This window comes from Bison bison, unplaced genomic scaffold, assembly GCF_000754665.1.
Source record: "Bison bison bison isolate TAMUID 2011002044 unplaced genomic scaffold, Bison_UMD1.0 scf7180017864239, whole genome shotgun sequence".
NCBI classification, from domain to species: Eukaryota; Metazoa; Chordata; class Mammalia; order Artiodactyla; family Bovidae; genus Bison; species Bison bison.
In genome coordinates this window covers 375,908-399,112 of record NW_011494811.1, presented here as the reverse complement: position 1 = coordinate 399,112, position 23,205 = coordinate 375,908, and the positions used below count along the sequence as shown (strand labels likewise).

General features: G+C 40.1%; 1 protein-coding gene across 17 annotated transcripts in view; it reads left to right on the top strand.

The window, feature by feature from the left end:
• Nucleotides 1-23,205, top strand: part of SIPA1L1 (signal-induced proliferation-associated 1 like 1) — a 389,778-nt gene that overhangs the window by 265,893 nt on the left and 100,680 nt on the right. For all 17 annotated transcript variants that reach the window (XM_010846654.1, XM_010846657.1, XM_010846661.1 and 14 more), the window contains 2 exons: nucleotides 6,012-6,142; nucleotides 11,625-11,813. In XM_010846654.1, coding sequence (XP_010844956.1) covers nucleotides 6,012-6,142; nucleotides 11,625-11,813 — 320 coding nt within the window. The remainder of the gene's footprint in view (nucleotides 1-6,011; nucleotides 6,143-11,624; nucleotides 11,814-23,205) is intronic.

Sequence of the window (23,205 nt, the reverse complement as noted above, 5' to 3'; positions counted from 1 at the left end):
CCCCGATTTCAATTTCTAAATTGACAATTCTAAAGAAATATTTTAAGCCATGCACCTCGTGGCTCAGCTGGTAAAGAATGTGGGAGACCTGGGTTTGATCCCCTGGTTGGGAAGATGCCCTGGTGAAGGGAAAGGCTACCCACTCCAGTATTCTGGCCTAGAGAATTCCATGGGGTCGCAAAGACTCAGACACAACTGAGAGACTTTCACTTTATAATTGTAAAAATTATATGTAAAAAGATTTATTTTTGTCCATAATTACAAACAGTCCAGATTATGCTGGTCTCTGGAAACGTACAACTGAAATGCTAATGTGAAATCTGCAAATATTATGAAAACCAGTGTAAGCAATCCAAAAATTGTTGGTTGAAGCCCTGTAACTCTTGTCACTTTATTTTTGTTTCCTTCTTTGCAATTAAAATGCCAGGCTTTTAACTTTTTATGCCTGTGCACACATCCTTATCTGCAGCTCGTAACTGGGTAATGTGACTGTACTTGATATAATCATTTGGAGCTTTGAACTATTGACTATGTTCCCTCTTTAAGAATGTGAAAGTATTATTATTTATTATTGTGACTGTATCAGCCAGAAAATATGGCTATTTGTGTGGAATGTTCTAGTAATAGAACTACTCATTGGTGTTCTTTGTACCATCCCCCCTTGTTTAAATGTAAGAACCAGAACTAATAAAAACTAAGGTTAAAATTTTGTTTAGGTGCTAAAGATGAAAACTAAAACTGAAGGTGAGGGGAATCAGCACTATATGGATAAAATATGAATATTTCTCCCTCTAAACACAATGAAACCTTGCCAATATAGTACATCAGGAAATAAAGCCTTCTGTGTGATCTGGCTAGTCAGTCCCTTTGGACATCACATTTTATTTAACTATTTTTATTCATAATACAATTTTAGAAATGTTTGGAAAGATAACATTATATGTAATGCTAAGCAAATGAGCTTTGGAATTGATACTTAATATGTTTGAGTTCTGGTGTTGCTGTGTACTGGTTGTGGCTGGCAAGTGACTTATTCTCTCTAAATCATAATTGCCACATCTGTGAAAAAGAAGGCAATGCCTATATTTTCATAGTTGACATGAATATCAGAGTGCTTGGCAAAGTGCCTCAGCTCAGTGCATTATATCATTCTAGTGTAGTGATTGCAGTACTGGGTTTTGGCATTCCAGTATGCTGGCACAGAAATATCATTATTTTTGGTAGTGTAATCCCCATATTTCAGTCCATCCATCAGCAGATTTATCCATCCTACTCGAGTCTCCAGCCCCTCTTTCCTCCCCTTTCCTTCTTCTGTCTTTCATCATCGATGGCTTCCTGGCCTTTCTTGAGCACTTATCATCTGCATCTCCCCAACACTTGAACCCTCTCTCCCCCTTCCGTCCCTCCACCCAACAAAAGACCAAGCTGATTGTAGGTATGACTGGAAGAGCTCTCTGCGTTTGATGGATACCATGGCGCTAGCAGAGGGCGGAGGTGCTTCCCATACACGGCTGATGGGAAGAAATACATGTGCGGCAGCGTGGAGCCAGTGCAACGTGCTACCCCGAGACTGTGGTCCCAAGAGGAAAGCAGTGTCGTCCAGTGAACTTGAAGGACAGGCAGCAGCAAGAGTGGCCGAAGGACCAGACTCAGGATCCTAAAAGGCTAGCTTTTAGTTACAAAAAAGTCATTTGTTTTGAGATCAAAGTTTAAAGACTCAAAACTGAATTGAAGATAATTTGCTGAACCAAACTTCTCTGTTGGAGAATTACACTTTGCATTCGAATTTTGAAGTGAAAAAGTTGTATTCACATCAGAAGGATTTTTTTTTTTCTATAGTTTTGTAATGCTTAGGAGCAGGAAAAAAAAATGGATGGTGGACCAAAAAACAAGGCATTTATTGTAAGAATAATTCTTACTCAAGTTGAAAGACTTTTTGAACAAGCAGAGTCTGATCATGATAGTAGTGAATTTAACACAGGAAACCAGAGCAGTATCTCCATCTCTGTTGATGGAACTGAAATAGATGAAGGCCAAATGGAAATGCTTGCTTGGAAATAACAGCTAGAGCTCTTTTTCAATAAAAGAAGATTGATGTTCCTGAACAAACACACATATAAATTTTTAAAAGAACTTCTCAGAGTTATCAAACTAGAGATGGATTTTTTGAACACAGAGTCTGAAGAAAGTGTTAGAAGTTAGTTTATAAATGGTCTCATCAGCGTTCCCTCAGCTCAGAAACATACTTCTTCAGCAGCTGGGGAAAAGCACACAAAAATCTAGCCAGGGCTTGATGATGACACACAAAAAAATTCAAGTGATTCATTTTTTAAAATCAACCTTCTTCATTTTTAGGTAGAATTAGTTTCTTTTTAAATAACACTGTATTATCTGCCAATTTATACTAAAATGATTGTGTTCAGTATTTGTATTTTTATAAATTTATGTTTTTCTGTAGTAACCTTTCTAAATTTTTGCAGTTACAATGTCTTATTTGGTTTCCCTAATTTGTCTTTCTCTTGCCAGTCTTAAAGTATTATCATTACTATGCAAAGTACACACTTTCATTTTGGTCCATTGTTCAAGCACTCTCTGAGAAGATGTCCAAATAATATTTCAGATGCAACCCTGAAGGAGGCAAGGACTTAGTCAAGTAAAGAGGAGTTAGTTGGTGGAATGTCCTAGACAGAGTGTTTCAGGTGAGACAGGCACAGTGAGTCAACAAGTTCAGGATGGTTGGTTCTCAGAGTTTAGACGGATGAAAGGTCCAGGTTGAAACTGGAATGACAGGCTGGTGACAGGCCGCGAGGGCCCTCGAGAAGGCTTGAGTAGTATCCAAGGACTGGTGGGAAAGTAGCGGAGGGTTTGAAACTTAATAGTGATGGTCAGGCTTGCATCTTAGAAGCCAGAAATGAAAAGCTAATCTGTCGTAAAACTCACAAACATCTGGGCGAATGATGATGTGGATAAACCAGTGGCGGTGGGATGGAGGAAAAGTAGGTGGATTACAGAGCTCTTTAGGAGCTGGAATTCAGTGGGCATGACAGGGGTGTCAGGCATAAGCAGCTAGAGGAATGTGGTAGCAGTTACTCGAACCAGAGTTGCAGGGAGAGCTGTATCGGTTTGTGTGGAAGGTGATAGGTTCACTTTTACAGATGCCATGGGACAAACAAGTTGCAAGTTTTATTTGGTAAAGAAGGGGACATCTTTTCAATGTGAAGATCTAGGGCTCACAGATGTCTGGAGTGGACACGTGGACTCTTGAGAGTAATCAGCGTTGGGAGAGGACAGAAGATTCAGGGCCAGTGGAAGAAAAACCAAGAGAGGCTGGTTTTGGAGAAGCCACTTTCTAGAAGAATGTTTTTAGGGGGAACAAAAGGAAATGCCATTGGCAAGTTATGATGAGTTTGAACAAGATAAGGACTCAGAGTTTCTGTTTGTTTCAACTTTATGGCTGACTGGTGACAGTGCAATGGCAGTCAGATGATAGGAATCCTAAAGTGAAGAATCAGGTATCTCATACAAGAAGTTTCCAGTGGAAGAAAAGAGAAGGGAGATAACCTGGAGGTTGCTGAGGAACCGAGGGCAGGTGATGGGAAAGAGCAGGCAGAGAGGGCAAGTTGCAGATACAGGGAGGGTGATTGGGCATCAGTGTCCCTGGGAAGGTGGAATTGAGTGGAGGCTAGAATTTCAGCAGAGACTGGGTTTACATTATAAAGCAAAGGAAGTAAAAGTCTGGATCCGGGGAAGTGTCTGTGAGTGATGGTGGAAAGTGAGGCAGTTGCTTCTGAAAGGGCTCTTTATTTTCTTTGTGATGTGGACAGCATTATCTGCTGAGATTGAGAGAAGGTAGATGAGGGGGAGTTTGAAGGAGAACAGAGAATATTTGAAATATCTGCACTAGAGAACGGGAGTGAGAGCTGACCAGGGACAGCTTGAGGAGGAGTTGAGGTTACGGACGGGAATTAGTACTGGCCCTGTGTCTTTGTGAATTTCTCCAGCAGCAAAGACTAGCAGTCTCACTGCCCTTCCTGAGCTTTGTGGGCTGCGTTTGAGGAGTTTCTGGTGAGGCGGGGTAGAGTCCATGAACAGGATATAATGAATGTCATGGCCATCTTGCCATGTCCATCGGTGTTCTGTGCTGCAGGGTTAAAATAGTCTCTGAAGTTTTGAAGTGTGTGAAGCCCTTTGCTCCTTCAGTAAATGTCCCCAGACTGCTGTCCTGTTGCTCTTTCAGTTCACATCTGCCTTTTTATACTGTTTCTGTCTCCTCCCTTTTTGTTTTCCTCCTTATTGTCAGTTGTCTGTCACATTGCTGTCTGCATGCAAGTTTCTGTCAGCCCTACACTCTGGACTTTGTCAACATCTGGGATTATCACACCTCTGACATCAAGCTGTGGGCTCGAAGACCAGACAACCACGCTTATTAAAATTATGTGCAAAGTAAGAGTAAATAACCTCTGAGTGGATTCTCACGTGCTGTGCTTTGAGGGTGTACGTCAGTGTTTGTACATGGGTTTTGTGCTGTTTATTGGGTTGTTTATCAGCTGTCCGTATATGTGATGCTTGTTGCCTGTGTTCCCATTGTGTTCCCCTTATTTTGAATTTCCGTGGATTGTGATAATATTCTTAGATAGCTCATGGTATTAATGATTTTTTTTATAATTATTCTCTGGTACTTGCAAAGCATTTTCGTATGTATTACCTAAATTTAGAACTATATGGTTAGATATTTTATGCTGTTATTTCTTATTATTCTCGTGGATTTTCAAATACATATTATGTATGAGAATAGCATGTATTTTCAAATATTGATGTATTTTGTATGAGAATAACCCACCATGTCACAACTCAGTCATTTAATCATATCACATGTAAATGAAATAGGGCAATGTAAATAAGTATTTTGGAGGTTTGAAAAGTAAGTTATCTACTCTTAACTTTTCATGTATTGGTTGTTGTTTTTTTTTTTAACTTTTCTCATCTGTGAACATCTTTTGTCTGTATCAACAAGTTTAATTTTTAGGTGTAGAGTAAGTAAATGCACTTTTTACCTTTTCTGTAAATTAATTTACTTTTGACCCCAGCGTTCCTTCTTGTTAGGAGGAAGATAAAGTCAACACCAGTCATTTGGACACTTGCCCCCACCCCCAAGGTTGTTCTAGAGTTTGGAGTCTGGAGAAATGCCAGACATTGAGGAGAGGGCCCTGAGTTGCCATTAGTCGCCTGGCCACACTGGTGGCCTAGGAGAGGCCCTTCTCCCAGCCCTCACGTCCCTCCAGACGCAGCGGCTCTGCTCGATGCCTTTGATGCTTGCTATGCAGGAGCCATTGGTGAGGCCCAAAGCCCTGGCTGTGGGCTTCTGCCTCCCAGGGGCACTCTGAAGCTCTTTCCTCTGAGCCAAGACTCTGTCTTAACCCGGGCAGTGTGGGAGCAGAATGCTGCCAAGTAACTCTCAGACCTCTTTCCTCTCTCTAGTCCGGGGAGATCTGTTTTATTTATCTATTTAGGTCATGCTGTGCAGCATGCAGGATCTTCCCTTACACAGGGATTGAGCCTGTCTCCTGCATTGGGATCATGGAGTCTTAACCATTGGACCACCAGGGAAGTTCCGTCTATCCCCAAACTTTGTTCTCAGTAGGTTTAGGGTTGGGGAGGGGGGTTGGTTGATGTGGTTTTTAGTTGATGCAGTTTTTATAAAAGCTAGGAAGCCCTGATACAGTATAGCCTGTTTATAGGGCAATAACACAAATTTCTTTTTTAAAGTAGTGAGTTGCAGAGGAGTAAAAAAAACTCAGCAGGCCACCTCTGTTGTCTTACCACCTCTGAGACTAAACCTACATTGATTGCTCAGTCTTTACTTTTATAATTCAGTGAAGGATATTAATCTTTGTTAAATATGTTTATATTTTATTGATATAATTTCTGAGTGATTTAAATAGTAAGCCGCATATGACATTTTTTAGTGTGCTGTAAATATTCTAATTTTGTTTTGTCTTATTGTATCTAAGAACACTGGAACTATTTCGGGGCCGATGAGAATCTTGGTCCAGTGGCTGTGAGCATTCGAAGGGAAAAACCAGAAGAAACGAAAGAAAATGGATCTCCCTACAACTATCGAATAATTTTTAGAACTAGTGAGGTAAGTCACACACAAGAAAGACTTGAGGCTTAATTTAAGTGAGAAAAAAATAGAGTTTTAGCGGTAACAAAGCAATTAAATTTAATAGCACATGGTTGCAAATGTCTGTAGAATAAACAAAGACCCCTTTCATTCATTCCAGTGGTGACGGGGGTGGACATCATGATTCGATCTGGACCCTTTCTTCCCATCTAGCTTTGGATAGATGCAATAAATGAATGGGAATTTTGATTCACAGAAAGATATGTTCATTAAGTGTGACCCAAGGAAATTGGAGTCCTCAGAATCCCAAATTGGATATTACATACCCTGCTTGGGCAGCCGGAAGGCAGCGAGCCAGCTTGAGGAGCCAGAGGGGATCAACTAAAACTTAACTCACGCTTTCAAACTATTATTGAGGAAGTTTCTTGACCCAGGAAAAAGGAAAGGGACTCCTTGGATTTTTTTTCTTTGCCATCTTGGACCTATTCTCAGAGGCTTAAAATAAAGACTTTTGAACTAGAGGCTGTCTAATTGTGGGTAAAATGGGTCCTTGGAGTTCTTTATGGAACTAAGTACACATGATATGTGAGTTTCTATTTTAAAGTCAAATTCAGGTAAAGAAGAGAAAGTGAAAGAAAATGAAAGTGAAGTCGCTCAGTCGTGTCTGACTCTGCGACCCCATGGACTGCAGCCTACCAGGCTCCTCCGTCCATGGGATTTTCCAGGCAAGAATACTGGAGTAGGGTGCCATTGCCTTCTCCAGGAGATCTTCCCGACCCAGGGATTGAACCTGGGTCTCCTGCATTGTAGGCAGATGCTTTACCATCTGAGCTACCAGAGAAGTCTAAAAGGAAACATAAAAGAAAATAGCCAACAAAGCATTAAAAAAAACTGGTGACAAAGATGGTAAAGAATCTGCCTGCAATGCAGGTTCCATCCCTGGGTCGCAAAGATCCCCTGGAGAAGGGAACAGCTACCCACTCCAGCATTCTTGCCTGGAGAATCTTGTAGATAGAGGAGCCTGGCGGGCTATAGTCCATGGCATCCCAAAGAGTGGGATGTGACTGAGCAACCAAATACATATATGTAGTATTCAAATATTTATATATAATATATATGTATATTTATTTTCAAAAGTAAAATAAAAGCAAGCACTAGAGTTTGTCATGTAGAGACGGTTAAAGCTCTGCCTGATTTCCAGATTCAAAAAATGACCTCATGACTATCAGGGACTATGAGGGATTTTTTTGTTTTCTTTCTAAACATGTGTATAGTTATGCCAGCTATCAATTTATTGCCTCTCTGAGCCAAATCACTTTAGGATTGTTGTCATGCATTAATGCCTAATACCCCCTTGAGGTAGGTAGAAAATAATGGTTTTGAAACTAGTTTAAATAGGACATTTGGCTTCATTTCCCCCATTGAATACAAGACAGGTTATAGGGGTTGGCTTCACTTAGTAATTGCTTCTCAGCTTCAACTCTTGGGAAATTAAAAATAGGATTTTTAAAGGCACGGCCTTAATATCTAACGTGTTATGTTGAGTGGCCCAAGAGGAATGAAGAACCCATACACTCCAGGGTCCTTTTTCTCCAAGCCAAAGCTGATCATTAAGCAGGGTCAGGCCTTTCTTTTGTTGAACACACAGCACAGGGAACACACAGTTTTTGAAGCTGGATGGAGGTAGCTGCTCCTCAGACCCCACCAGCTTCCCGAGAGCCGCTTACCTCCTCCCACCTGTTTCTGTCCTTCTGTGCCTAACTTTTCCCTGCCTCCTCAGGCCGCTCTGGTTTAAGTCGTCCTCATCCTTTCGCTTTTCTATATTTTTCATTTCATTTCAGTTCCTTCTTGCCCCTATCTTCATGCTGGAGGTTGAGGCTTTCCGAGGTGGCCCTTTCTTTCTTTCTTTCTTTCTTTCTCAGCTCCTGACTCTTCTGTCCACGGTTGTCCCTTCCAGCTTGCCTTGCCTGCACGCCATGGCTGGCCGCAGCCTCTCTCTCCAGGTCAACTGCTGACCCAGTGAACGTGTCCCTCTGCCGTGGTTGGGGAACCACGCTCGCCTTCATCTGTTTTCTTGCCTCTCCCTGCCTCAGCCTCAAATGCTCCACCTACACCTCCCCCCTGTAATTACAGTTAAATCACACTAAGGATTCCCTGGTCCTTCTCCTACCAATCCATTGGGTGGGGCCCCGCGGCCATTTCCTTCCCCTTTGATTGAAATATCCAAGTCAGATGTTGTTTATGGTTCGTTACCACCTACTCTCACGTTCAAATGAATGTTTAACCGATGACAACCCTTTTGTTAGAGTTGTTCAGGCTGGAGGTCCTGTTGGACTTCTCTCTCCCACCCCCACCCCGCCCCCAGAGCTGGTCTCACCACAACACTGGTTGACTCTGTCTTCAAAATGTGTCCAGAATTCAACCGCCCCTCCCATCTCACTGCTTCTGCCTGGGCCCAGCCCACCACCATCTTCTCTTTCCTTCCTGCATCTTCCTTTAGGGCTGCGTCCTCTCAAGCCCAGCAGGGATCCTTTAGAAATGCAGTACAGATCTGTGATTCCTCAGTTCAGAATCCCTCTAGGGTTTTCCAGCTTCCAGGAAAAAGCCCTTCTCCTCCCTAGCCAGGGAGTCCAGGCACATCTGTCTCTGACCTTGACCTTGCTTTGTCTTTTCCAGCCGCAGTGGCCTCCTCTCTTCTGGGCAGCCTGAGGACAGCCCTGCCTCAGGGCTCCGATGGTCCCTATTCCTCGGTAATCATGTTCGCCCCCAGGTGTCCTTGTGGGCATCGCTCTCTTTTCCTTCTGGCCTTTACTGTTAAGCCACAGGGGCCTTCTCGGCCAGTGGATCTAAAATTTCTACTGTCTCATATCCCACTTCCAGGCTTTATTTCTTTCTTTCTTTCTTCCAGGAACACCACTATCTCACACATTGTACTTACTTACTGTATTCATTTTATGTCTTCCCCCTACTTGCATATAAGCTCAGGGATGCTGAGGACTCCAGGTTGTTCATGGTGGTGGTGGTGGTTTAGTTGCTAAGTCATGTCCAACTCTTGTGATCCTATGGACTGTAGCCCACCAGGCTCTCTGTCCATGGGATTTATGACTACACACCTAACAACTAAAATAGTCCTCCGGCATGTCATTCCTTTCTTCCTCTCTCATGTTTATTTAATTCATTACCACTGTCTTAGTATATTTTTTTTTCTTTCCAATAGAAATAATCCTCAAGTGTGGTTTAATTGTAATATCTTTATGAGACTTTTCAAAGAAATACACTAATGAAAGTCCTTTGATAGAAATATCTCTGGATGTTGGTCCTGATCCAGACAGAGCTCTTGCACTTTGTAGGATGGACAGTTGACTGACTGACTAATAAAGTAGGACTTAATTCTTAGGCCTTCGTAGGGATTTCTCATGCTATTAATTTCCCTTTGAGAAAAAAGAAAGCAGTCTCCAAAGTGACATTCCAGTTGCTTCATAAATAGCGTCAAGATAACAGAAATACAAACAGATATTTTTCATTTTAATAGAAACAATCATTGCACAGTATAAAGAAACCAAAAAAAAAGACTTTACATGTATTTGTAAGTGTGGCTGTTTCTTCATGAACAAAATCTCTGACGTGAGTGCTTTTAAGCACAGGTGCACGGGCATACAGGAGGATTCTCTGCTTGTTTCTGGAAGTCATTAGCAAAACATACCAGTAACACTGGTGGTTCAGGTATAAAAATGAGTCCTTCTTTTTCTCATCTGCTCAGACTTTTCTTGAGGTGGGCTGCTATTTTTCTGTGGTCCAGGATTAACACTGCTTCCTTAGCATTCCTGGTCTGGAGCTCTCTCAGTTGGAAATCCGACCAGCCTTTGTAACTTCCTGACCCTCGACAGGCATTGTCTCATGAAAGTAGGAGCACAGGAGTTGTTCAGCGGTTTCTCATGATGTAAGAAATGAAACAAAAATCATTTCTGTCAAATTAGATATTAAGCCACAGAAAAGGATTTTTTTTTTTACCCAAGTGTTATTTGAAAATAGACTATACATGAAAGAAAAGATACTAATCAAATGAATAGACTACAAATAACCTCAAGCACCTTCTTCTTGTCTTGAGAGTCAGAGGTTGATGAAATTGGCTTTTCCTTACCCTCGTCTCTCTTTCCTTCCGTTGACACCTGTTACAGGTTTTACTTCCCCGCTGATTCTTCCTTTGATTTCCATTTTCCCTGGTAATTCTCTGTCACACCATCTTGCCTGTTACTTGAACAGTACAGCTTCTTTCAAGCTGTATTCTCTGCCTGTAGTCTCTTCCTTGGGCAATGGCAACTGAATTTTCTTATGTCATCATCCCCATGCAAACAATTTCTGAGATGGCCTGTTGGTTCTGGGTGAGATGCTCACCCCTCGAGGTACACTCTGCTGGGGACTCTGGCCCACCCACAGCCCTCTCTGGCTCACTTAGATCCCGCTTAGCTACACTGGTCTCTCTTTCCTGCTCACACCCTGCTGTTTCTCATCTGCACACCTTTGCTCCCTGACACTGTCTTTTTGTACAGTTTTTCCTCGAAGGCCCCTTTTTAGTGCCGCACTTTTCCATGAGGGCCTTTCCCTGTGCCCTGAGCCACAGTAGTCCTGTTTCTGTTTTTGTTACAGAATCTGACTTTGTCAGGTTTTTCTCAGTACACATATCCTCCTGGATGGATATCTCTTAATCTCTCACCCTCTTTTCACACCACACTTGGTCTTCAACATTTGCTCCTTTTGCAGTATAATGCCTTATAACCTACATGCTTAATGGAAACTCATTCAACTTAATGGTTTTGTCTTTAAGTCACCGTGGAGTGTTTAAATTGTACTAACAACTTTGTCACATGAAAATTCTTGAACATGAAAGCTACTTTGCTTCAACAGATCATCATTACTTAGGGAAATGTCTTTGCTTATGTTTATATTTCATAATAATAGCAGAGTTCTCAAGACATCGGGGGAAAGCACAAGTCACTTAAATGCTGTAGACAGTGGCTGCTGTACTAACTATAATCGTTGTCTTATCATAGCAGCATTTCGGGTTAGGAATAGTTTAAGCTGGTCAACAGTGCATTATGAACTTTAAAACTCTTCTCCTGCCCTTACCTCTTACAATTGGTATAACATCCAAATTCTAAGCATTTAGTCTTGTCTCTGGGATATCTCCTTAATTTCCTGGTATTTGTGTAAGTGACATTGTATAGCTATAGAGAGACCTTGGTCTTCCTGAGCGCTTCAAGGAAACGTGTGCTCTTTGGTATTTAAGGACATGTCCTCAGAAAGCTTGAAGATGAGTCCCAGTGGACTAGCCTGGGTCTTGAAAGTACAGGGCGCGTTTTTCGTACATAAAGTGTCTTACCTCACTCCCCTCATCCTTTCTCCCTCGCTGGCTCAGCCGATCAAGTGTCACCTCCAGCTCCCTACGGGGGCCTCACACTGGTTGTGTTTACTCATCTCCCTGGCCATGTGTCTCTTTCAGCTCATGACACTGAGAGGGTCAGTGCTGGAGGATGCCATTCCCTCAACAGCAAAGCACTCAACGGCTCGGGGGCTGCCCCTGAAGGAGGTGCTGGAGCACGTGATTCCTGAGCTCAATGTTCAGTGCCTGCGGTTGGCCTTCAACACCCCCAAGGTCACAGAACAGCTCATGAAACTGGATGAGCAGGGGGTAAGTGTGGCCCCCAGGGGAGGACATTTCTGTTGCTCTGGCTTCCCACTGAGCTTCCAGAATCAGACCTGAGGAGTTCTTTTTTGACGGGGAAAGCTGATACCATTTATTATGAAGGATCTTCTCTTTGCAGTTACTCATTTTCTTTTTTCTTAACTCACTGAACATTTCTCATCTGATGAAATTCTCTATGTCAGGATTGACTGATATGGTACTTAAACAATGTTCAACTCTTTTGGTAATCTTCCATTAATGCAATGAATTTTTCAGATACTCCAATAAGTAATAGCAATAACAGTAGCTGATACTAATGAACATATTCACCAGGCTCTGTTTTAAGTACCTTAATATATTATCCCAACTTATGTCCCAGCTCCAGGAGAATGGTACCATTTTTATCCCCACTTTAAGGATGAGGAATCTGAGACACAGAGAGGTTAAGTAATAAGTCCAGGATCACACAGTTAATAAGTTCAAAGCATGTACTGGGAACCACTATACCATACTGTTCCTAAAAGCTTTAATTTTTAGTCTATTAGTACTACCAGAGATGTATTTTCATCAAGATTTTTAATTACAAAATTCAGAATTTTAAAAAATCTGGATCCTAATATGTAACAAAATGAAAATACTCAAGATTTTCTCACCTCCATACTTTCTAAACCTTAATGTGAGGTCATTGATCCAAATACAAAAGAGTGATAGGATAATTCATATAGAGGGAACAGCAGAGTAGAGAATGCGAACCTGTAATCCGTTAACTGTAGAGTGTATCCACATTCTAGTTGGAATCATTTGAGCATATGGACTAGTTTTGTTAGACGTTGTAGTTATACACTCTTATTTTAACTCTTTGTTTGAATATTTTAGCCATAATGTGTCTTGACTGAGTGGTAATTCCACTGCATTTTTTTTAAAGGGTCTTCCAAAAGTAAAATTGGTCCAGTTATTGAATTCCATTCTATGAACAAATTTTGATAGAATTTTCTTAATTAGGCAAAAATTTGAATTTTATTAAAATGACTTATAATGCAAAGTAACAGTTGCAAGGTATGATTCAGTCTTTTAACTCAGCTGATAGGAATATATTATTAGATATTAGATGTAACTTTTCAAATCATTGCTCCTTTTGTCCATTCATCTTAAGCACAGCTAATGTCTATTCCATATGTATACATTTGGAATATACATTTCAAGTAGACTGTGAGTATCCATATTTATAACATGTAAATTTGATCACTTTGAAAATTTGAGCTTGGGGCTTCCTGGTGGCTCAGATGGTACAGAATCTGCCTGTAACATAGGAGACCCAGGTTCAATCTGTTGGTCACGAAGATCCTCTGGAGAAGGGAATGGCTACCCACTCCAGTACGCTTGCTTGGAAAATTCCATGGATAGAAGAGCCTAGTGATCTATAGCCCATGGAGTCGCAAAGAGATGGACACAACTGAGTGACTAACACTTTCAGAAGACTGCTGATACATAAATTTAACTCTTTTGGGTGCTGTGTTCCAATAAATATTTTGAGCATTCTAACAAAGGAAGAATAGAAAAATGACGATTAGATTCAATTTTACAAGTTCAAGGGAAACAACATTTAGACATTGGTAATACAAGGGATGAGATTTGGGGGCTTCCCAGTGGTGCTAATGGTAAAGAACCTGGCTGCAAATGCAGGAGACACAAAAGGCACAGGTTCAATTCCCTGGATTGGGACGATCCCCTGGAAGAGGGCATGGCAACCCACTCCAGTACTCTTGCCTAGAGAATCCCATGGACAGAGGAGCCTGGTGGGCTACAGTCCATGGGGTCACAAAGAGTCACATATGACTAAAGCTACTTAGCATGCACACATACAGTATAATCATATACCGAACATTCTAATTTCAACAGATTAAACATTATTTTGTGTAAAAATAATAAAATAATTATTTTGTGTAAAAAAAAATGAACTTTTTTCCTTTTCACCCAAGGTTTTACTTAAATTAAAAAATGATTGCCCCAATTATAGATATTTTATGGGATCCCTGGCACGTTTCATGCCTCTCTTAGGCTTTACAAAATATTAGACCACAGGTAGTGCTTGCTCTGTGATAAATGCTTTATGATTACATCCACAGGACTTCCCTGATAGCTCAGTTGGTAAAGAATCTACCTGTAATGCAGGAGACCCCGGTTCGGTTCCTGGGTCAGAAAGATCTACTGGAAAAGGTATAGGCTACCCACTCCAGTATTTGTGGGCTTCCCTTATGGCTCAGCTAGTAAAGAATCCATCTGCAGTGTGGGAGACCTGGGTTTGATCCCTGGTTTGGGAAGACCCCCTGGAGAAGGGAAAGGCTACCCACTCAAGTATTCTGGCCTAGAGAATTCCATGAACTATCTAGTCCATGGGGTTGCAAAGAGTCAGACACGACTGAGCAGCTTTCTCTTCCACAAAGAAAGATGAAAGCACTATAATGAATTTAGCTTAAAGGTACATTTATTTAATTCACAAAACTGCCCATTATTCTGAAATGATGGGCTTCTTATTTTTGTTTTTGTTGTCCAGTCACTAATAAGTCATTCCGACTTTTTGCCATCCCCTGGACTGCAGCACGCCAGGCTTCCCTGTCCTTCACTGTCTCCCAGTTTGCTCAAACTCATGTCCATAAAGTCAGTGATGCCATCCAGCCATCTCATCCTCTGTTGACCCCTTCTCCTCCTGCCCTCATCTTGGGGGATATTAAACTGTTTATCCCTTCCTTCATAAATTATTGATGATCATATGTGTTAAATGTTTCCTATAATGCTTTCTCAGTGAAACTACAGCTTGGCAGTCTAGATAAGTCTCCCCAATTTTATTTTGGAAATTTTACTAGGCAGTAGAATCTAGAAGCTTAAAACCTGCTATTCTGTGCGAGCAGCTCTATATCTGAACTAAGGGATACCACTACTTGGCCTCTCTTTCTGTTTATGTATTCATAGCATTTAAAGCCCAGGATTATACTGATAAAAAGAGGACACAGATACTTAGGGGCTTAGTCTGGGGAGTCGTATTTTTGGTAAGGAAATTTTATTAATGCCTTGGAATCCTTTTGAGAAATTGATTATTCTGGTGACTTTACAGATAACAGATTTTGAAAAAGGAATGTCTCTAGGTGCTTATAATGCATTTGAATCACTGCAGAATGTTGTTAGTTTCCATCTGTGTCATCATTTTTTGAAATTTCCTGCTTTGTACATCCTTATATTTAAAGAGATTCATAGTTTGAATTGTGTGTTAGTTGCTCAGTCGTGTCCAACTCTTAGCGACCCCATGGACTGTAGCCGATGACTGAAGCAACTTAGTACAGAAAAACTGAACTCACTGAAAGGAGCCTCTATATCTTCCTTTAAATTTTATTTAAATAATTCCTTTAAAATCTTTTCTATTTTAACAGCTCACATAATTATTCTCAGATAAAGAAAACACTATTTGCTTGCTATATTGTGGCATTTGCCTTTCAGATCTTTGGTACTTTTTTTTTTTCATTTACCATTTTTAAAAGCTAAAATGAACAGAAGAACAGATGTAAGTTATATCTATATGATATAAAAGATAGCATTTCATAAAAATACAAAAATTTGTTTCTCATTTGACCAGACTGATATTTATGTGGGAGCTGAAGTTGACATTTTAATCCCCCAAGTTTTAGGAAATGATCATGCGCTTCGTGGCTTACCCATGCTTTCACGTTCACCTTCCTCACAACTTCCTGGGCCTTTCACTATTGATTGATGTCCATTTCCATTATCATCTAAAGGGCAATCACAAGATGAAATAACCTGCCAATGATTGTACATTCTCATGAATTTAGAACAGCTTGTGACTTAGCAAATTTGAATTAACTCTGGATTTAGTTTTCCCATCATGGTCCTGGATCTTCACTTATGAGATAATTGAGAGCATCTCTTATGATGAAAGCACTTTAGATAAGTATATGTTTACTTATTGCACTGTTCTAAGCTCTTTACCAGCATCATCTGCTTTAACCCTCACGGCACCCCTGGATAGTAGGCTCCAGTTATTGGCCTTTTATACTTGAGAGGAGTGAGGCTTTCAGAAGCAGTACTGTTTTGCCTTAGGAGTCCTGAATGCTGGATATGCATTTGCATGGTACTAACTTTGGCTTTTCAGATTTGTAAGTTTTCATCTCTGGCTCAGATCGTAAAGAATCTGCCTGCAAAGTGGGAGACCTGGGTTCAATCTCTGGGTCAAAAAGATTCCCTGGAGAGGGGAATGGCAATCAACCCCAGTATTCTTGCCTGAAGAATTCCATGAACAGAGGAGCCTGGCAAGCTATAGTCCATGGTGTTGCAGAGTCCGACATGACTGAGCTACTAACACTTCCACTATTGCTTTTTGCACATATCAAATTATTTTGATCTTCCAAACTACACTGTGAAGTATTAGGAATTTCATATATTGCCAACTTTTTAATAATACGGGTAATTCAGTTACTTTTAGATTTGCCATATCAGTGCTGTTTTTCTTCATTGGTCATTAAAAAACACCTTTATCTCACCTACTCCGTGCAATGGAGTGAAAAGATCATTCTGTCAGCAGTGAAAGTGACATTGAAAGTGAAAAGAAAGTGCAAGATCATTATTCCAGGCCCTGTTGCAAGGATCTCACACGTGTAGAGCACTTACTGCAATGCCAGGCACATGGTGAACACTGAATGATGATAAAATAGTAACTCGTTAGTAGCCTGTTTACACGCATTATCTCATTTCATCTTTATAAGCATCTTGCTGTTATAGATACTATAATATATCGTGCTTACTTTTATAAGTAAAAAGCTTAACTTTTCAAATCCAGTAAATGTTCAGTAACCACTCTTTGCAGAGTTTTATTAATAAATACTGTATGCTAGTAAGACACAGTCTTTACCTATGAAGGAAACAAAGTCATAAATTGCTATAAAAATAAAAGGTGGGTTTAATATAATGAGTGTAATAACAGAACTACTAACAAACAAGCCAGTGGGGCCTAGTCACGATTAATCAGATGGGTCAGGATGAAATGGACCTTTCATCAGTCCAGAAAATAAGCAGTGTGGTGGTCTAGACTCAGAACAATGAGAACAAAGCACAGCAGGCTAGGAGCTTGGGATGTGGGTATGGGACAGCGAGCAATCCCGCTGAGCAGGAGTGTCAGGCAGTTATAAAAATAGATATTTTTTAATTGAGCAGTGACTAAGCCAGGAACTGTGAAGCAATTTACATGAATTATTTTAATTAATCCTTAGAATCCTTTGATGTAGATGCTGTTATTCTTGCTTTGCTGACAAGAGTACTGAGGCACAAAGAGCGTGAAGGACCCCCCAGATCACAGTTAGGATATGCTTAAATCCAAGCATTCAGACTCCAGAGTCTGCTTTCTTAACCAGTACACTCTACACCCCATCTTCCCATTCTCTCCCCTTGAGTAGGAGAAGAAACTGGAAATATGGCTCCAGGTTTTATTGCTACCAGCTGCAGAGCCTAATATTAAGTATAACATGCAAAACCCAAGATCAGAATAGAACTTAAAAATAAAGTAAAATTGCCAGTCTGCAGTAGAGAAAATTGGAAGACCTGTTTTCATTAGGAAATGTCAAGTTTCATGTTCATAGTAGTGATTGTATCTAAATCAATATCTCCACTGTTTTTCTAGATACTTATTAAAAATATAAAGAATGAAAACATTTATTGGATTCTCTGTTCTTTAAAATGTTGCCCTTCAAATTATTGAAGTTAAAGGGGTAAAGTAATCATATCTAATTAGGTCTGCAGTATACATCTCAAGAATAGATATAAGGAAAAAAGCAATCTTTATTTGATAATGAATAGTGCTGTTCTTTTGATTTAGGGAATAAATGAAATTTTTTGCTGACTTAGCCTGTTCATTGCCCTGGTGCATTATTTTATTGATGATAAATGAGTTTGACCAGCCACTTTCCTCTTTGATTCAGGCATCTGGAGTTAAAGAATGAACCGCAGGGAAAACAACATTGTCTATGAATGAAGCTTTGGCAAAACAATCAACACTCCTGAAATTTTGATCTTCTTCTAGATTATGATATCAGTTAATACACGTGTAAAGTTCAGAAGGCCACCAGATGGGTTCCATATGTACATTATCAGGAAGAAATATACGTGACAGTCATCAGATCAGGGAAAGAAGCCCGTGGCATTGGTCTCTTTCTCTTGTCTGCACACAAGTAATGATTACTCTGCATGGGCTTATCCATGCTATTTGCCTGGCTGAGGCTGGGGTGGGTGACTGAATGGAGTCCTTTCCAAGGTAAGGTTTATGATTAATATGACTGAAAGCAGTAGTGTTTGGAAGACGTTTGGCTTAGTAGGACTGTAGTTTATAGTGAAGGATCTCAGCATGGCTAAGACCTGCAGTAAGGACTCTTTGGTTCACAATCCAAAAAGACCGAGGAAGTGATTGTAGATACTTCAGTCTTCCTGATTTTAAACTGAATTGTGCTTTAAATTCAGCTTTAAAATAAAAAGCTAGTTTCGCTATTAATAATACCTTCACATGGGCCAAAAATCAAAGTGTTTACATTGAAGGGTCCCATTTCTACCCTGTTCCTATCTCTCAGCTCTCTTCTCCCCTCCAGTTTCCACTGTTATTAGTCTCTTATGTATTCTGATGTTTCTTTATACAGATACACCAAAAATGCAGATGTAGTCTTATTTCCCTTTTTCTTACACAAAATATAACATGCTATACACATTTCCATTTTCACTTTGTAATATATTTTGAAGCTCTTTCTATGTCAGTACACAGGAAGTTTTCCCATTGTTTTTATGGCTGCATAATATTCTGTTTAGTTGCTGTACCAAAGTTTATCTAACCAGTTTCTCTATTAATAGACATTGAGATGGATTCCAGTCTTACTGTTACAAACAGTGCTGCAATGAAGAGCCTATTCCTATATAATTGAAATTCATCTTAATATCAAATCAATACAAGTACATAAATCATCAATTTAATAGCAGTATGAACCTTTCTATTTTTGTGAGAACTTGTACAAAACATATTATAGAATATTTATATAGAATGTGTGTACTGAATATTTCCTTTTTATGTGTATAGAATACAAAATGTGTGTCTAGAATATTTCCTTTACATTATGCCAAAGATAAAAATAGAATCTGTGTACATGTATATAAATAATTTTGACAGCATTTCAGACAGATTTTTTAAAAAATGATTTTCCTACCCAGTATCCATATGTCGTTTTTTAAAGCAGTTTGATTTTTGTTAGTAAATTCCAATGAGGATAAAGTTTCTAACTAGCATTCTTTTCACTCCCAACACTGAATTTTTCTAGTCTCTTTGTCATTCTTTTGGAGGACAGTACAGTGATAAATCTTTAGAAAGTAGTTAAAACAGTTATCATGTTTATGAAGAACAAACCAAAGTAAATGCTGTCAATATGAATCGTGAGGATTTGAAAAATGAGCAAGGTCTTCATATCTAATGGCAGAATAACTTGTCTCAGATCAGTCTACCCACTGCGAATAATCAGTGCTTTTAAAAAATAGTTTAGACTTTTGCTTCTAGAAGCATGGAATAGATGCATTTGCTAAGTATGGCCACTGTATGTAAAGCAAACGTGAAAGGTGAAAAGAAGGATGCAGACCAGCTGGGGATCTTGGGATGAGAAAAGCCATAATGGCCACAAACAATAACAACTGAAATAAGAGGAACTTCTTCAACTGGATTAAAAAACAAAATACACCTATAAGACCCCTGCAGCGTACATCATAGTTGATTAAAGAGTTAATGGTAAAGACAAAGATGTATACAGCCACGATTGCTATTCAGCTTGGTGCTAAAAGGTCTAGTCAGTACAATAAGGTGAGAAGAGGAAGGCACGTAGATAAAGGAAAGGGAAATGTGAACGTGTGCCTATGTCAGATAACGTGATAGTGTGTGTACAAAACCCCAGGAAATCTGCCGAAACTTGTTAGAACTGCAGGCTGTGTCCAGCATGGTTGTATGATTCAGCATCAACTCACAAACATCAATTGGATCTCTTTTGATGAACATGGGGAAACAGAAAATAAAATACAGTACCATGTATCGCCCTTCAATAAAAAATGAAATAGAGAAACCGAAAACAGCCCCACACAAATAGATCCAACTGATTTTTGACAAAGGTATAAAAATATTCAGTGGAGGAAAGTCAGGCTTTTCAAACAAAGGTGCTGAAACAATTACATAGACAAAATAATGAACTTGACCTACGTCACACATTATACAGAAATTTATTTAAATGAATCATAGGTTGAAATGTAGAACTTTAAAAATCTGTGACAAAAACATAGAAGAAAATCTGTGACCTAAGGGTTAGTGAAGAGTTCTTACATATCGTATCAAAATCTTGGTCTAGAAAAGAAATAACTGAAAAATTTGGGTTCAACAAAATTAAATCATTTTGCAGCACATTTTTCCTGGGGCATTTGCTGATTTGTAAGAGGCTTGGGGCTAAAGTGTGGCCAAAGTACAGATTAAAAGTTAGGTGGCTACTGTTTAGAGTTTTCATTGATTTCATGGGACCTGCAGAAATAAAATACAGAGGTCAAGGATCACTGGAGAACTTGGATTTGCTTTTAAAAAAATCAGATTGAAATTCTAGAACTGGAGGGGGAAAAAAGAAAACCCCAGAAGTTAAAAATCTCAGCAAATGTTTTACAGAGCACATTAGATACAACAGAAGAGAAAAATGATGAAGTTACCGGAAAATGTTTAATTGAATAATGTAGACAAGAAAACATGAGAAATACAGAAAAGTGCCTAAAAGACATGTGGGCCATAGTGAACACATACATGTAATGGAATTCCCAGAAAAGAGGAAGAGAAATTAAAGCAGTATTTGGAGACATAATCGATGTCTGAAGAAATACCCCTAGAGAAGTTTCCAAAACTGATGAAACACACACAAGTTAAGACAGAGTCAAGAACTCTGCCTATGGTAAGCAAGGTAGATACAAAGAAAGTCAGATATAGGTCCATTGTAGTAAAAATTGCTGAAATTAAAAAGAGAACAATCTAAAAATAGCCAGAGGAAAAAGTACATTCAAAGAAGAATATAAGACAATTGGATTAAAATTAACCATTTCCTGAGCTGTAAAACATAAAAGGTAGAAGCCACATTTCTAGAAATGCTGAAAAAGAAGAATTCTCACTAGGAATTTTATCTAGCAAAAATACTCATTAAAAATGTAGACGGACAAATTTACAGTTGGAAAAAAATAGAACAGTGATTGTCTGAGGCAGTGATTGTCGGTTGATACAGGCATATACAGCAGTTGGGAACCAGGGGGCTTGGGGTGAAAGAAATATTCTGTATTTTGATTGAGTGCGGGTTTGTTAGAAATCATTAAACCGTATGCCTCAAACATGCAGTTTACTGTCCAGAAATTATATGACTTGAAAATGGAGGCAGATCTCTATTTCCAGCCAAGATTAAAAGAGAAGAACTAGATTACTTTTCCATCCGAAACAACTTTTAAAAACTAGGCAAACCAATGAAACAGTGGTTTTTATGATGTTGGAGTCAGGCAACAAAAAACAGTGGGAACCAAATGAATAGTAAAAATCACACCAGCTTTCAGCCTGAGTTCCCAGGCTGCACAGCCAGGAGGGGCCACCCAGTCGAAGCCCAGAGGTCTCCCTGAGTGAAGACTGAGATGTGAGTCCAGGGAGATAAGGATTTGCTGAGCTGGATACTGGTGCTTTACTCGGCCAGTCATGTCCGACACTTTGTGACCCCATGGACTGTAGCCTGCCAGGCTCCTCTGTCCATGGGGATTCTCCAGGCAAGAATACTGGAGTGGGTTGCCATGCCCTCCTCCAGGGTATCTTCCCGACCCAGGGATCAAACCCAGGTCTCCCACATTGCAGACGGTTTCTTTACCATCTGAGCCACCAGAGTAAATGTGAGTATTTGAGGAAAGTATTTGCAGCCAGGGTAGGAACCACCCTAGGATTGAGAGAGGCAAATCCTCAGACCTCTGCCTAGCTGAGAACAGTGTCTGCTCTCAACAGGTAGTCTGGAAAACCTCATAGTTCCCATGGCATTGGGTAAAGTCTTAGAATGACTTTGCCTCAATAATGGGACAGGATTATTCTCAAATTAAACAGTACTCTGATAAGACCTATGCGTTTAAAAGAAAAACTGAAAGGATCAGATTATTTCCAATTAACTGTCCCAGAGCAAAGCTCAAACACCCCTCAAGGGTTCATGGCCCACACTTTGAGAACTGCTAGATGATGAGACACCTCATAGTAAAAGTTTTAAATCCCCAGATTAAAGCAGACAATTTAAAAAGGTTTTGTAAGAAAGGAGGAAGTGGGGTTTTTCTCACCATCTGTGCCGTCCCCAGTGCTGCCTTCTGGGGGTGATGTCAGGAAGAAGAGGCGAAAGTACAGAACCTAAGGAGTCCCTGAGAACTTGGTTATTCAAACCTGTTTCTATTGATGGAGGGCCCTGACGATATCATGCATCTTTCCAGGAACTCAGGGCTGTATAAGCCAGATTGTGCTGTGCCTGCTTCTATGATTCTGTGTTAAAGTGCCTATTTTATGAGAAGGAGAGCAATCCTGAGTACTGTTGCTCCCAGCTGTGGGAGTCCATATCACTTTTCGTGGCTGTTGAAAGACACTTTCATCTCAAACAGAACCTTGGTCCTGTTGGATTGACCATAATCGCTTTTTACAATACAAACACTTGTTGAGAGTCCAAACACTTCCCTCGGTGCTCCATGTAAACCGTTGATACGGAGTTGATACTGCAAGCATGGAACTGTAGAGCATGACTCCATGAATATCCGAAAGCAAAATCCTAAACAGTTGGATAAACCCAGCCTGTTTCCAAGATGGCTTCTGGCATCATCATAACTATTCTAATCACTGCAGGAAAGTATTATCTATTCATAGATGTGTTTGTGTCTCAAAAAAAATCCTGTTTTATATAACATCATAACAGTTCAAACCCTTGCCAAACCATAGCTCTGACTCCATTTCCAGTTGCTCTTTCTCTTGAAATGTTCGTTATTAGGCCCCAAATTAGGATAAAATTTTAACTTCCCATTAAAATTTACTGATATAAAGGTCAGAGTAGGATATACTGTGGAGAAGGCAATGGCACCCCACTCCAGTACTCTTGCCTGGGAAATCCCATGGACAGAGGAGCCTGGTAGGCTGCAGTCCATGGGGTCGCTAAGAGTCGGACTACAACTGAGCGACTTCACTTTCACTTTCCACTTTCATGCATTGGAGAAGGAAATGGCAACCTACTCCAGTGTTCTTGCCTGGAGAACTCCCGAGGGGACGGGGAGCCGTGGTGGGCTGCCGTCTCGTGGG